The sequence below is a fragment of the Danio rerio genome, chromosome 3 (genome assembly GCF_052040795.2).
Source record: "Danio rerio strain M-AB ecotype USA chromosome 3, GRCz13ab, whole genome shotgun sequence".
Classification (NCBI taxonomy): Eukaryota; Metazoa; Chordata; class Actinopteri; order Cypriniformes; family Danionidae; genus Danio; species Danio rerio.
Genome location: NC_141023.1, coordinates 9,143,225 through 9,159,790, shown reverse-complemented (window position 1 = coordinate 9,159,790; position 16,566 = coordinate 9,143,225). Strand labels below are relative to the sequence as shown.

The 16,566-nt window shown below is 39.5% G+C and overlaps 1 protein-coding gene and 1 long non-coding RNA gene across 7 annotated transcripts in view; both read left to right on the top strand.

Moving 5' to 3' along the window:
- The window catches only part of shisa6a (shisa family member 6a), a 214,865-nt gene extending 199,140 nt beyond the window's left edge, over window positions 1–15,725 (top strand). For 4 of the 6 annotated variants that reach the window (NM_001442722.1, NM_001442723.1, NM_001442720.1 and 1 more), the window contains one exon: window positions 13,451–15,725. In NM_001442722.1, the coding sequence (NP_001429651.1) occupies window positions 13,451–14,076 (626 nt within the window). In that variant the 3' untranslated portion in view covers window positions 14,077–15,725. Of the gene's footprint in view, window positions 1–12,981 lie in introns of all 6 variants that reach the window. The other 2 variants (XM_087241980.1, XM_087241979.1) reach the window with 2 other exon arrangements.
- LOC141381136 (uncharacterized) lies at window positions 3,469–7,520 on the top strand. The gene is made up of 2 exons (XR_015480443.1): window positions 3,469–4,995; window positions 5,060–7,520. It is a non-coding gene; the product is annotated as an uncharacterized LOC141381136 (long non-coding RNA).
- Window positions 15,726–16,566: the final 841 nt, after the last annotated feature.

The window sequence follows — 16,566 nt, the reverse complement described above, 5'->3', positions numbered from 1 at the left end:
TGTTTGATCAGTGAAGCAGTGTCGTGTGTAAATAAGGTCTAGCTGATTACCTGATTTGTGGGTAGCAGAAGTAGGTGCTCTTTTTAGGTCAAAAGAGGCAAGCAGAGTCTGAAAGTCTGCAGCTTGCGGTTTGTCAACGTAAATGTTGAAGTCACCTAGCACCAATAAGGGAGTGGCAAAATTAGAAAAAGATGAGAGAAGAACATCCAGTTCATCTAGGAAGTGACCTAATTTACCTGGTGGGCGGTAGATGACAACCACATTTATGTAGAAGGGGTGGATAATGGTGACTGCATGGAATTCAAAGGAGCTGATTGTTGGCAGGGACGGTATCAGAGTAAATTTCCATTCTTTGGAAATTAGTAGTCCAGTCCCACCCCCTCTCCCTGTCTGACGAGGAGTGTGGGAAAAAGAGAAATTAGCAGAAAGAGTAGCATGTGTAGCAGTGTCCTCCGGCCTCAACCAGGTCTCAGTTAGAGCCATGAGATTATAGTCAGAATATGTAGCTATGGAGGTAATAAAATCAGCCTTGTTAACAGCTGATTGACAATTCCAGAGGCCCACGGAGAGAGAGAGTTGTGAAATAGTAGATACATGTATTGAACGAAGGTTGTGAGGATTACGTCTGCAGCGTACCTCCCGTGTTTTGCGAGTGTTAGTAACAACAGGAATTAGAAAACACATAATAAAAGTGCACTGACAACAAAAAAAAAATAAGTGTAAAGTAAAACAACAAAGTAAAGTACTCAAGTGCTTTGTCGGTGTCTTTGCTCGGTGGAGTCGCGCAGGTAGAGTCGATGGTCTTTACCCTCGTCGGTCTTCACACGAGGCTGCCGCGACCGCTGCCGCGGTGAACTAGTTGTTTATATAACCCCTAAAGCACTAGCTGATTGAATTCAGCTGGACACGCCTCGAGAGTCAAAACAAGGGCCGAAACTGAGGCGGACGACGCGAACCGCGTCTGCGTTCGCTACACAAGCTCTTATAGTAACCAAGGAAACAGTGGCTAAACAACTTCTAGTATTATACACAACTGAAAGCAAGTTTAAATGTCCTACAACTTTACACAAACAGCTGGAAACAAGTCCTCAAACCATACACAACAACTGAAACAAATCTTAAATGTACTTACAGGCTGCTGTTCTAGATGCTGCTAAAGTGCTTCTCCTGCCGACTAATGCTACCGTGCTCACTATATAGTGGTTACCTGGCGTTTGGACACGCCTCCCGAGTCAAAACAAGGGCCGAAACTGAGGCGGACGACGCGAACCGCGTCTGCGTTCGCTACACAAGCTCTTATAGTAACCAAGGAAACAGTGGCTAAACAACTTCTAGTATTATACACAACTGAAAGCAAGTTTAAATGTCCTACAACTTTACACAAACAGCTGGAAACAAGTCCTCAAACCATACACAACAACTGAAACAAATCTTAAATGTACTTACAGGCTGCTGTTCTAGATGCTGCTAAAGTGCTTCTCCTGCCGACTAATGCTACCGTGCTCACTATATAGTGGTTACCTGGCGTTTGGACACGCCTCCCGAGTCAAAACAAGGGCCGAAACTGAGGCGGACGACGCGAACCGCGTCTGCGTTCGCTACACAAGCTCTTATAGTAACCAAGGAAACAGTGGCTAAACAACTTCTAGTATTATACACAACTGAAAGCAAGTTTAAATGTCCTACAACTTTACACAAACAGCTGGAAACAAGTCCTCAAACCATACACAACAACTGAAACAAATCTTAAATGTACTTACAGGCTGCTGTTCTAGATGCTGCTAAAGTGCTTCTCCTGCCGACTAATGCTACCGTGCTCACTATATAGTGGTTACCTGGCGTTTGGACACGCCTCCCGAGTCAAAACAAGGGCCGAAACTGAGGCGGACGACGCGAACCGCGTCTGCGTTCGCTACACAAGCTCTTATAGTAACCAAGGAAACAGTGGCTAAACAACTTCTAGTATTATACACAACTGAAAGCAAGTTTAAATGTCCTACAACTTTACACAAACAGCTGGAAACAAGTCCTCAAACCATACACAACAACTGAAACAAATCTTAAATGTACTTACAGGCTGCTGTTCTAGATGCTGCTAAAGTGCTTCTCCAGAAGTTTTTAAATTGTTTTATTTTCCAGAGACAGGCCTGTTTAATTCATTTTCTTAAAGAAGTTTCATTTTAACAAGTTGAAACAAAAGAAATACATAAAAAATAGTTTACTTGGTAAAATTTGCATTTCAGTTTAATTTTCAATTTTTATTCCAAATATCGTGATACACATCGAATCGTGAACATTATATCGTGATACACATTGTATCGTGAGCTGAGTGTATCGTTACACCCCTACTAAACACACAACACGTCCAACCTTGAGGCGGATGGGCTACAGCAGCAGAAGACCACACCGGGTGCCACTCCTGTCCAGTGTTGCCAGATACAGCCGACTTTTTCCAGCTTAAAAGCTGTCCAAAACCCACCCAAACTTACAAAATATTACACTAATATATTTTATTTTCATTTATTAATATCAAAATTAACCTAGTTACTTTGACTGTCATAATTTTTAACCATACAACAACCACCACCCGCAGTCACAGAACCACAACATAACCGGATCACATCGAAACACTGCCCCCTCTCACCCACACACTGCACTTATTGCTGTGTAGATTACACTACCTATTAGAGTATGTTTTACTTTCAAAATGGGGTATAAATTTGTCTCATTTGGCATTTTTAATTCTTTTAAACATAATTAGCTGCTGCTTGTGAATCAGACAACGCTTCTATGTTTGTTCTTGCTGTCAATAGCGGAAAAAACGATCGATAGAAGTGTTATGATTAAACCGCTGAGTTTAACTGCAGGCGCTGCATGATGCACACAGCTATGTTTTGTCAAATAAGTTGCATATAAAATTTATGTTTCAAGACCGCCCAAATTTTGTCAACCCGCCGTTTTTTATCAAATTTAAAACTGCCCAAAAAATTCAGAAGCTACAATTAACACAGGGTCACCAAAATTGCACAATAGAAGATTGGAAAAACGTTGCCTGGTCTGATGAGTCTCAATTTTTGCTGTGACATTCGGATAGTAGAGTCAGAATTTAGCATCAACAACTTGAAAGCATGGATCCATTCTGCCTTGTATCAACGGTTCTAGTTGGTGGTGGTGTAACGGTGTAGGGGATATTTTCTTGGCACACTTTGGATCTGTTAGGTTCAATTGAGCATCAATGCCATAGCATACCTGAGTATTGTTGCTGACCATGTCCATCCCTTTATGTTTATCCCTTTATCTTCTGATGGCCACTTCCAGCAGGATAATGCGCCATCTCATAAAGCGTGAATCATCTCAGACTGGTTTCTTGAACATGACAATATTCAAGTACTCAAATGGCCTCCACAGTCACCAGAGCTCAATCCAATAGAGCACGTTTGAGATGTGGTGGAACGGAAGATTCGCACTGACAAATCTGCAGCAACTGCGTGATACTATCATGTCAATATGGAGCAAAATCTCTAAGGAATATTTCCAGTGCCTTGTTGAATCTTTGCCACAAAGGATTAAGGCAGTTCCGAAGGCAAAAGGGGGTCCAACCCGGTATTGGTAAGGTGTACCTAATAAAGTGGCCGGTAAATGTAGCTCATTTATTTGATCATTCTGAGGCAATGGGTTTTTTAAATTAAAGTCAACTAATCACTTTAAATGCAATGATTTATGCTCACTTTGGGTAAAGTCAACTAATCGCTTTAAAAGCAACAGGTTTACTCACTTTTTAAAGTCAGCTAATCGCTTTAAAAGCATAAAATGAAATGTTTAAGTTGATTGCAACATTCACACCGTGTTAGAATATATATTATGTTAGCTGGGTCTACATACAATATTACATTGAAACTTTGTTCTCATCTACTGTATCTTATTGAAAGGAAAGCAAATTTCAGTGTTTGCACTATACATGATTGTCTTTGCTGTGGGAGGTAGAGTACCGGTGCTTCTGGTGTCTTAAATCACAAGCCTGTTTGAGTACTTCTGGACTTTACCTGCTGTGAAGCGACCTGAGAGTAATGAGCAGTAATGGAGAACAATTAATCAGTTCTTTAACAGGGAGACTGTCAGAGAGCAGAGACAAGAGAAAGATGCTTCAGTTGAAAGACAAACAGCAGAATACAGATGCTCTAGGTTTAACACTATACTTGTATGCATTTTTAACTTTAAAGGGTAGCTATTATGCCACTTTTTACAAGATGTAAAATAAGTCTCTGATGTCCCTCGAATGTGTGTGTGAAGTTTCAGCTCATAATATCGCGCAAATAATGCTTTATAACTCTCTGAAACTGCCCCTTTTAGGCTTCGATGCTAATTGTGCTATATTGGTGACTGTCACTTTAAATGCAAATGAGATTGTGCTCTTTTCAAAAGAGGGCGGAGCTACACATGGCTATGTGTCAGCACAGAGGCAGATTCATAAACAAGACTGACGTCCTATGCTAATGAGGGAGAGATGTTCACTAGTGGGCGGGGCTTTGCCCCTCTGATGACACGTACAAAGGGAGAATGTCAACCAAAGTGTTTCTGCAGACAGTTTTAATCAAGTGTTATTATAACAAATAAAACTAGAAAAGTAAAGTTCGTAGACAAACGTTATGTTGGCATGAGTGTAAAGTGTAAAGTTTAAGTAAGTGAAGTAGTTTTTTAAGAAGTTTGAAATGTCATAACTACATCAAGGTGAGCATGTTTCTAGTGATTCAGTTGATAGGGGGTTTTAAGTGATTGCTAATGTGTTGCCAAGTGGTTGCTAGGATGTTCTGAACGGTTGATAGGGTGTTCTGGGTGGTTGCTAGGCAGTTATTAAGCCATTGCTATGGTGTTTTGACTGGTTGTTAAGACATTGCCAGGTGGTTGCTAAGGTGTTCTATGCAGTTGCTAGGGTGTTCTGAGTGGTTGCTAGGTAGTTGCTAAGGCATTGCTAGGTGTTGCTAGGCAATTGCTGAGGTGTTCTGGGTCATTGCTTGGGTGTTCTGAGGGGTTGCTAGGCTGTAGCTATGATGTTGCTAAGGTGTTCTATGTCATTGCTAAGGTGTTGCTAGGTGGCTGCTAAGTGTTGCTAGGCGGTTGCTAACATAAATGAACATGGTTCAAGTATGAATTAGCATGTTGCTAGTATGTTTATAGTATGAATTAGCATGTTGCTAGTATGATAAGTATGTTTGTTAGTATGATTTAGTATAGATTTAGTATGGATATTGTTTCTGTGTTTGCTAGTATGTTAGTATGTTTCAAGTATGGATTCGTATATTATTAGCATGGATTAGTATGTTGTTAGTATGTCAAATGTAAAGTCAATGGCAGTGTTTTACAATGGAAGTCTATGGGACAGTTGTTAGGGTGCTGTATGTGGTTGCTAGGTTCTGGCTAGTGAGTGGAAAGGTCATCAGTGATTGGCAGATTGGTAGTCTGAGTTAAATAACCATACCCTACAGTCTGGTGGAAAGTTGTGAGGTCATAAACTTTGGTCCAATGTTAAGTCAATAGGACTTTTCCGACTTTTCCGGGCCAGTTTTGGAAAACCGTAAGTCGGATCAGTTGGAAAAGATATAGCAACTTAATTCAGTATAGTTTGGAGGTTTGGAGTTAGTTTGGTGGTTGTAGTATGAATAGTCTAGGAGGAGCAGATGCATTCTTAGTTTATGTAGTATAACAGTATGTTGGCTTTCTCAAGCCGCAATAATTAGTCATTGTTTACCATTAGAAGCTGGTTATATTCACACACTGCTGCCACACAACTGTGTTTAAACTCCTTATAAAAGTGGTTTTTGCATAATTGGTCCCCTTTTCTCTTTTATAAACATTTTGTGGATCATAAAGCTCTATGTGTGCAGAGAATTGTAACGGAAGCCCACAGTAAATGCCAATGAAGAAGAGACTTTGAACGTCCAGTAGCTCATATTCAGCCTGCGGCACTGAACTGCAGCATTAGACTGCATTGCTGCACACTGCTCTGCGATCTCGGCTGTCTGTTGTCCAGATCCAGGCCTGTAGGTTTGGTCCGCTTGACCTTTTCACTAATGTCAGGCTCTCGCGTGCACACGCTCGGCCTTTACATCTGCAGTTCGCCAGCATCTGCCAGAAGCCTGTGCTGTCAGTGATGCTAATTCTGAACTACACGAAGCGGCCAATCACGTCCTGACTCCATTCGAGCCCAGATAAACAAACAGTCCAGTGCTGAATCGATGGCCAGCCTGTCAAACGCATTCATTTCGGCCTCTCAGTATCTGTCCAACGTTACTCTCTGTAAATGTTTTTTGATTCATGAGAAAAGCTGATTAACATTGTCATAATACTTTTTTTATTTTTGTTGTTAAGGAAAATGGCATCATGGGGGCGCAGTGGGTAGCACAATCACCTCACAGCAAGAAGGTTGCTGGTTCGAGCCTCGGCTGGGTCAGTTTCTGTGTGGAGTTTGCATGTTTTCCCCGTGTTCACTTGGGTTTCACATTAAATAATCTAAACGTCCATATTTATTAAATAATATTGGTATTAATAAGAGGAACTAAAAACGTACCTGTCTGTCGGACTCCATCTCAGAAAGTGTGCGCGCACCGGAAACTACGTCAGCTGTTATCTCGCGCCTATATTCACTTATAAATACTTACATTGGATTGATGTAAAGTTAACACCATCAAATCTTTAAACATTAAGACTTTAATATCAAAAAGTTTTAAAGAAAAAGGTAATTTATTAAATATTGTTCTTATTGTCCATTTCCTTTAGATCACCTTTCAAAATAAAATGCCCTCCAGATAACGAATATGAGCCAATAATCTAGTGCAATAACACACCACATGTGCATGCACACAAACACACACGTTAAACTAGAAACATGACAGAAAACATGTTAATATACACTGCTGTATGGATATTAATTCATTTATTTTCTTTTCGGCTTAGTCCCATTATTAATTCACTGTCGCCACAGCGGAATGAACCACCAACTTATCCAGCACATGTTTTACGCAGCGGATGTCCTTCCAGCTGCAACCAATCATTGGGAAACACCGATACACACTCATTCACACACACACATTCACATTTAGCGCATGTGTTTATGGGAGAAACCAGACAACCCAGAGGAAACCCACACTGTCATGACTGTCAGTGACCACCTGAGGGCGCTGTAGTTCACGGACTCTGAGATTTAACTACAGCGCCCAAAAGACTACAAGTCCATACATACCAAACGCATTACACCCGGTCCACGCACACTGATTGGCCATCAGCTGTTCCTGTTTCCTGTTAATTTCCTGGACTATTTATACAACCATTCCACCTCTGTTTGTTACTGCGTCGTTTGTCTTTCTTGTCTCTGTATTCCAGTAAGTCTAGTATTTCGAGTTTTGATTCCTGAGCCCTGTCTCTGTTTTGTGTTTCTTGTTTTGTTGTTTATTTGTACTTTGCACTTTGGACACCTTGTTTTTCTGTTTGATGCACATTGTAAATAAACTGCACTTGGATCCGCACCTTTTTGTTCCCGTTTGATCTTGCTAACGTGACACACATGAACGCAGGAAGAACATGCAAACTCCACACAGAAACTCCAACTGACCCAGACGAAGCTCAAACCAGCAAGCTGTATGGATATTCATTAAGTTGAAGTACAAAATAAACCTGATTTAATGACCACAAACCGGGATTGAAGTGGTGCTGTGATGAATTTCAGCAATTTTACCGTATTTATTACAAACATATTTTATAAACGTTTTAAACTCATTCTTGAGGTGCAGATGATCACAGAAAGCTGAACAGACCTTTTAATCCCAATTGCTTTGCTAGTGGGTATAATTATACACTTTACTACGGAGACAAGTTAATACAAGGCTGTCAATCAATTTGGTGGGCGGGGAAACCGCACTCCTACATCACGTTGTGGTGGGCCTCAAAATGGGAGGGATTTGGATCCTATTTTAACATCAGGAAATTTAAAAAAAGAGACTTATTGGGCCCTTTCATACATACGCCACAATAAGGCGCAAGACATGTTTGCCCTGACATGTTACAATTTTTTAGACCAACGCAATCTTAATTTTCAGTTTTTTCGTCACGTTGCTTAAATAGCATATCCATTTGCGTCACTTTGTGGACTCATGGGTGTTCCAGTCTAAAAAGAGGTGTGTTAGGGAGCATAGTTGGTGTGTTGATATTTTGAGGAACTAAAAAAGACTGCACAATTGACAAGCTGAAAGCAGGTCTAATGTCCAGCGCAGAGAGCGTTAGTTATGCACCTTGCTTACACATTGCTTAAAACATAAGGGATGTGCTGCAAAACAGAAATATCTTTACATATGAAAAAGAATTTACGGAATAAAATATTACAAAAAAAATTGTATTTTCTACATAAATATAAAAACCACTGCCTCCATGCCTTTTTCATCTTGGGGGGGCTATTACAGTTTATTCATGACAATTTGCTTTTGCATGTTATAATTATTTGCAGTATTTTTTTATTATATGCATATTTATATTTGCTTTAATAAAAACAAGCTTAGATTTGACAACCTGTCAGGTTTTAGACCATTTGGGGCACAACATGTGTTGACCTGTAACGAGGAGACTGACACGGAGGGATCCATTATGCAGTATTTATTAATCAAGCTCTCACTCAAACACACAATATGCACTAACGTGCAAACACACAACAACAACAGTCTGTGATGGATAAAGACTGGCGATGAACAGACACAGAGAGTATTACCAGGCATAGATCGAGGACAGGCTGCAAGTATCAGAGTCCGTGTATCAGGCGTGGGTCGTGGGCAGGCAGCGAATATCAGAGTCCGTATATCAGGCGTGGGTCGTGGGCAGGCAGAAGGCGAAGCAGAGTCAGAGACAGGCTGGAGTAATGCACGAGGAATCAGGCAGGAATGCCGCTCAGAAATGCTGGCCGGGGCTAAACAAGACTTCGCGCTGACTGAGCGTTTGGAACTGGCTTATAAAGGGTACGTGGGTCGTTAGCTTGATTCAGAACAGGTGTATGCACAATCAGCGTATGTGGATGATGTAATGTTAGAAGTCCGGAAATGGCGGCCTCTGCTGGCCAGCAAGGGGAATGACTGGGACCGAGTCGGTAACATGACCACACTTAGTTATAATTGTTAATTTATTAGTTTTCTGGAAATTAGAACTGAATTTAGAAACAGTTTTGAATCAAATCTTTGTGCTTAACAAACAAAATTAATTAGGTAATCTAATGGATGTCTGTCCGTACAACACCGTTTCCTTATCCTTGAAAGAGAGGAAAAGAAAGTAGAAGTTAAGGTCGATTGAAAGAGGCTCATTCTTTATCCACACGTTGCAGATGCTCTGTTTAACTGTTTTAAAGTGTTCAGTTTTTCACTAACAAAGTCCACCATGTAAATAGCAAACACACTATGATGCGACGCAACTGTCTCTTAAAGGGAATGAGAAATGAGATTCTGATTGGTTTATTCTCAAAACACACCCATAAGTTATTAAGAGAATAAGCTCAACCCTTTTAGACCTGCCAGGGTGCAGAGTGTATTTATCCATCCTTAAAATAGCAAAAGTGGATTTAGACATGCCCTTAATATTTATGCGCCCTGCGCTTTAGACTTTGCACTTAGATCATTAAAATAGAGCCCATTGTGTTTATATCACCACAATATGCAACACAATGTCACTGCAATTCATAACTTTTTGATTTAGTGGCTAATTCGTATGAATTAGTACGATCTAATTCGTACAATTTAGTAGGATTTGCTCATCAACCAATGACGGTTGGGGTTAGGGGTGGGTTTGGGTGCCATGCCTCCTTTTTAAAATCGTACATTTTCGTACAACTGAACTTGTACGAATTTGTACGAATTAACCACTAAACTGTCACAACGTAAAATACTTACATTTCCTCGTAAGATCAGGCTGCAATATGACTGTGGACACACTATATCTGCACACAGTTCTGTCCAAACAGCTAACAAAAGATATTTTTCATCATTGGTGCTCTTTAAATCAAATCTGTATTTTAACATGAAAAATAACAATATACTAATACCCCACTCCCCACCAAACTTTTGACACAAACACAAACTACTTGATGAAGCTAAAAGATAAAAACCAGAGGAATATCCTAAGAGAGAACCCTATGATTTCAGCTGATCCTTCAGAGAGAGAGAGAGAGAGAGAGAGAGAGAGTAATAATCAAAAGTGTGTTTTCTGTGCCTCTGTTGAGAAAAACAAGAAAAAAGCAGATTAACAGGGCAATGAAACTGGAGAGTGTGAGCAAACAGAGACATAAAAACATGTTTTACATCAGCAGAATAGTTTTCTGCTAAACCTTTAGATTCGCCTTCACTTTCACTCTTCAGGGGCCTTTTATTTTTTCAACTAATAAAACTCTAGCTTGTTTTCTTATCTCACAGACTTTATTCTCTGTTTGCTTTCTGCTGATGTGACTTTTATTTTGAAGTAGTTTTCTGTTTCATTTTCTTTTAGTAGTGCTGAGTCTCTGTTTTTTATTTTTGTTTTATTTAATTTTGTATATTTTTCAGAGGTTTATTTTTTTAGTATATATATATATATATATATATATATATATATATATATATATATATATATATATATATATATATATATATATATATTTTTTTTTTTTTTTTTTTTTTTTGATTATTTATTAGATTTTTTTTGTATTAACAAATATATTCAAAAAGTTAAAGGGATACCAAAACTTTTAATTTACTCAAAACTTTTGTTTGTTAATGTGGGTTGGCACGGTGGTTCAGTGGTTAGCACTAACACCTCACAGCAAGGCTGGACCAGTTGGCATTTTTGTGTGGAGTTTGCATGTTCTCCTTGTGTTGGCGTGTGTTTCCTCTGAGTGCTCCAGTTTCCCCCACAGTCCAAAGACATGCGCTACAGGTGAATTAAATAAACTAAATTGGCAGTAGTGAATGTGAGAGTGTATGGGTGTTTCCCAGTACTGGGTTGCAGCTGGAAGGGCATCTGCTGTGTAAAACATGTGCTGGAATAGTTGGCAGTTCATTCCGCCGTGGCGAACTCTGACAAATAAGGGACTAAGCTGAAGAAAAATGAATAAATAAATAAGTTTGCTAATGTTTACAGTATCATTTCAGAATGCAGAGATCTTACATTATGACATGAGGATCATGTTCGTGCAGTCTGACATGCTACAATCAGTTTAGGATGCTAAATATTCAGGTTCAACGCAGATTTATCTGTCTGCTTTTCTTCTCTTCAGGTGATAAGGATGACGAATACCGCACACACAAAAGCCAGAACCTAAGCTTTTTTGCACTGTAACTAATGATCAACAGTAAAAATCACAAATTTCAAATCTTCCCAACAGGGAAAGCCAACAACAATCAGCAATGCATGATTATATGCTGTCATGGTTTTGCAATCAAAAAATGTCATTTTAATGAAAGCCAATGGGGCAAAAACAACCCCGAACATAACAAAAAGGGGTAGTTAGTTTGCCTAGAGTGTATTGTAGAGGGTTTGTTTTTGTTTTGCTTGTTTTTTTATTCCAAAGCATTTTCAAAATATGTGTCAAAATAAGATGTCACAAAAATATCCCATTTGCTGAAACAAAGAGAAAGTTGTGGTCAAATAAAGCCTCAATATCAACCCTGAGTGGATGAAAACATCCCCAACAGCACACAAAACTTAGGCCCATTCCCAATTCTATTATTTTACATGAGTGTATGTTGTGGCACTGTAATGCAGGAGCTGTAATTTTTGTGGAAAATAGCAAAATTTCACGGTTTTTAATGATTTTTTAAAGCCTGACTGTAAAACACGAATAGCATTATTAATGTATTAAAACACATTTGCTTGTTGTTAAAAAAATTCCTAATATTGCCAAAACATACTTAAATTTGTGACCTTATTGACTCACGTGTACAGCCATCTTTCTGTTGTAGCTGGTGTATTTTGGCAAATTTTTGTACACCTTAGTTTCTACTGTGGTTCTGGAAAATCTCTGTTTCAAGGGCTATATCTAGCCTTCCCCTTAAAATTGGGATTGAGCCCTAACACAGGTTTAGCTGTCTGTCTTCTTAGGTGATAAGGATGACAAATACTACATCCACAAACACCATCTGGCTGAGTACGCACAAAAGCCGGAAACTAAGCTTTTTTTGCGCTGTAACTGATGATCAAATGTAAAAATTACAAATTTGACCCCTTACCAACAGGGAAAACCAGGAACAATTAAGAATGCATGATTATATGCTGTCAGGGTTTTGCAATCAAAAAATATAATTATAATGGAAGTCAATTGGGCAAAAACATCCCCAAACATAACAAAAAGGTAGTCAATTTGCCCAGAGTGTATTGTTGAGGTTTTTTTTTTTAACTCCAAAACATTTTTCCAAAATATGTGTCAAAATAAGATTATAAGAAAATAAGATTTGCTTGAGAAACCTGTGGCCAAATTAAGACTCAAAATCAACCCAGAGCGGATATAAACATCCCCTACAGCACATAAGACTTGGGCCAATGCCGTACTTATTTTTTTTTTACATGAATTTAAGTTGTGGAACTACAATACATAAGTTATTATTGTGGATAATAAATTTAATAAATTTCACGTTATTTAATCTTTTTTTTTTTTTTTTTGAAAGCATGACTGTAAAACACGAACAGTGATATGACTATATTAAAACATGCTTGTTTGTTGTTATAAAATTCCTAATAATGCCAAAACATACTTAAATCTCCTGACTCGTGTGTGCAGCCATATTTCTGTTGTAGCTGGTGTATTTTGACAAATTCTCGTACACCTTGGTTTTTTAAAAAACCTTCATGTCAAGGGCTGTCTAGCTCTTCCCCTTAACCCTACAATTAAAGTTAAATAAAATTGGGTAAGGGGAAGGGCTACGGGGTAGAATTGGGATTGTGTGTGTTAACGCAGGTTTATCTGTCTCCTCTTCTCCTCTTCAGGTAATAAGGATGACGAATACTACATCCGCAAACACCATCTGGCTGAGCACAGAGACAGAAACTAAGCTTTTTTTCCACTGTAACTGATGATTAACAGTAAAAAAGATAAATTTGATCTCTTCCCAACAGGGAAAAACCAGCAACAATCAAGCATGCATGATTATTGTCATGGTTTTGCAATCATAAAATTTGGTTATAATGGAAGACAATGGGGCAAAAACAGCCCTGAACATAACGAAAGGTTAGTCAGTTTAACCAGAGTGTATTGTTGGGTTTTTTTTTTCAAAGAATTTCCCAAAATATGTGTCAAAATAAGATTAGTCTTAGCATTTTAACCCAAAATCATTCTATTTGCTGAAACACAGAGGATCCTGTGGCAAAATTAAGCCTCAAAATCACCCCGGAGTGTTTGAAAACATCCCACACAAGGCTTGACACAGATTTATCTATTTGCTCTTCTTCTTGTCAGGTGATAAGGATGACGAATACTACATCCGCAAGCACCATCTGGCTGAGCCACCACGCAGTTCGAACCTGCAGACGCACATGATCAAGCTGAGCGTGGAGCCGCCTGCACCCCGCCAGAAGCCTAAACGTGTGCAGAGGGCCATGTCTCAGGACCACGTGCTGTCCCCAGCCCGCTCTAAACCCCACCGTGACTACGGCTTGTCGTCGTACAGCGGCGGCGCTGGTGGTCTGTCCCCATACCACGGCCGTATCCTGTCAGAGGAGCAGCTGCTGTCCGCCGACCGGCTGCACTCGCAGGATCCGCTGCTCTCACCAGAAAAGATGTTGTCGCTGCGGCGCTCAAACCTCCGGGAGAAGGCCATGTCCAGAGCGCTGTCCCACACGGACATGTTCATGCCCACCACGCCCGTCATGGACCGCCACTACAAGATGATGAAGATGCACTCGCACCCCAGCAGCTCCAACCACGAGAACTACAACACGCTGACAGTAAACAGCGCACAGGCCGGCAACAAGAGGCAGGCGTTCGCCAACCGCCGCATGCACACAGTGGACCACCTGCAGTACATCCCGGGACACCACCATCACCAGTACAGGACCGCCAGCAAGACGGAGGTCACCGTCTGAGAGACTCGGCCACTGAGGAGGTGGAGCTAAAGAGGACTGTTACAAACTGGTGGGTGTTTCTGAGTCGTCCAATTGAAAAGGATCCCTCTTGCCTGGCCCCACCCCTAAATTAATATTAGCCAATCAGGTAGCGTTGTAAAAAAATGCCAGTCAGGTCAGCCAATTTTTCATTTGAATCATTTATTGCAGTTATTGTTAATTTGATTTTTTTTGCTATAGTTTTGTTTATTTGATGTATTTTTTCAGGAGGGGGTCATTTCATTATTAAGAATATCCCATCTTTTTCTTTTTCAACTCTTTCTGAGTTTGTGGGAGTTTTTAAACTGGTGGGTGTCTCTGAATAGTCCAATGAAAAAATCCACTTTACTTGACCCCACCCCTAAACCCAATTTGTGCCAATCAGGTAGCATAGTTAAAAACTCCCCTCTGTGTTGGTCAGGCCCACCAACTTTCCAACTGTATCATTTATTTCACTTAATGCTCAATTGATTTTAATTAATATTTATTTTTCTATAGTTTTTTGTATTTAAAATGTCCATTTCTGTTTATTTCATGAGTTTTTTAGAAGGGGGTCATTTAATTATTCTGAAATTTCATAGTTTTTGCATTTCTGAGTTTGTGGGTGTTTTCAAACTGGTGGGTGTTTCAGAATCATCCGGTGAAAAGGATCCACCTTACCTTGCTCTGCCCCTAAACCCAACATGAGCTAATCAGGTAGCATGATTTTAAAAAACACCCCTTTGTTTTGGCCTTGGCCACCAATCTGGGAGCTCTTTTACTTTGTATAAGATTTTTCACATTCATTTAGTTTAATTGTCCAATGAAAATGATCCACCATACCTGGCCCCACCCCTAAACCCAATGTGAGCCAATCAGGTAGCATGATTAAAATAAACACACACCTCTGTTTTGGCTACGACTCCAATCTGGTAGCTCTTTTACTTTCAGTTTGTATAATTTATACCACATTCATTTCATTTACTGTTTTTCCCAACGTTTCACACTTATAATTTAAGTGTTTGTTTATTTTTTTAATTTTTATTGGGACATTCAATTAATTAAAAATTTCTGATTCACATTTTAGTTACACAGACATTGTCATAGCAAAAACCATACATAAGGATATATGCTAGTTACCATGTGAGAGATCATCAATACAGACCAATTTGGGACTCTATATTGCAGGTGTTTATAACTTATGCGTCTTTTCGAGCAGGTGTGTTTTTCTGAATCATCCAATGAAAATGATTCCCCTTAACTAACCATACTCCTATATCTAACTCCCACTATGAGCAGATCAGATAACGTGCTCAAAAAAAAAAAAAATGCCCCCGCTTTTGTCCACCATCACCAATTTGGTAGCTCCCACTACTTTCCATCATTTATTTTAGTTAACGTTTTATTGATTTGAATAATTTATTTCTATGATTTCAGATTGTTAATTTTACGTATTTTTCAAGACGGTGAGTCATTTCATTATTTTAAATGTCTTGCATTTCTGAGATTGTGGGTGTTTTCAAACTGATAGGTGTTTCTGAATAATCCAATGAAATAGATTCCCCCTATCTGACCACATCCCTATATCGAGCTCTCACTATGAGCAAATCAAGTAATGTGCTTGAAAATAAAGCCCCCTGTTTTGGTCATGGCCCGCTACTTTCAATCATTTATTTTAGTTAATGTTTTATTTATTTGAATAATTTATTTCTATAATTTCAGATTGTTTATTTTTTATATTTAGGATGGTGGGTTCATTCATTATTTTAAAATGTCAGATATTTTGCATCTCTAAAGGCTCGAACACACTGGGATGCTTTTTGTTTGCGTTTATCATCAGCGTTTTACGAGACGTTTTTCCGGATTAAAACCCATGCGATTTTCACTGGCGTCAAGCAGACGAGTATGCAAAATCACTCCTTGACGTTAGATGACGCTAAGCTTCTGACAACCCGCTTATAGCACAGAAGAGGAAGAGAGGAAGTTCACACGCTTGTTGTTAAAGTTATTGGTGACTCGAACAAGCATGGATGGTTCAAGTAGCAGCTCCGGCTGTAGCGATGAAGAAATGATTATTTTTCGCCAGTGCAATAAGCAGCTCCACGTTCATATCGCGTCTGGGCATCTTCTTCAAAGTGCGCTCGCAATGACAGTTTTGCGCTTGAGCGCCTCCAAGTGCTGTTTACTGTAACTTTAGCAGCTCTGTGCATGTGAACAAAAGTGGCAATCTGATTGGAGGAGTTATTTAGTCATGAGGCGTTAAACGTCGACGGGAAACGCGAACAAAAAGTATCCCGGTGTGCACGTGCCTTAAGATTGTGGGTGTTTTCAAACTGGTGGGTATTTCTGAATCATCCGTTGAAAATGATTCCCCTTACCTCACCACGCCCCTAAACTCTCACTATAAGCAAATCAGGTGACATGTTTGGAAAAAAAACACCCCCTGTTGGCCACACATTTGGTAGCTCCCACTATTTTCCATCGTTTATTTCA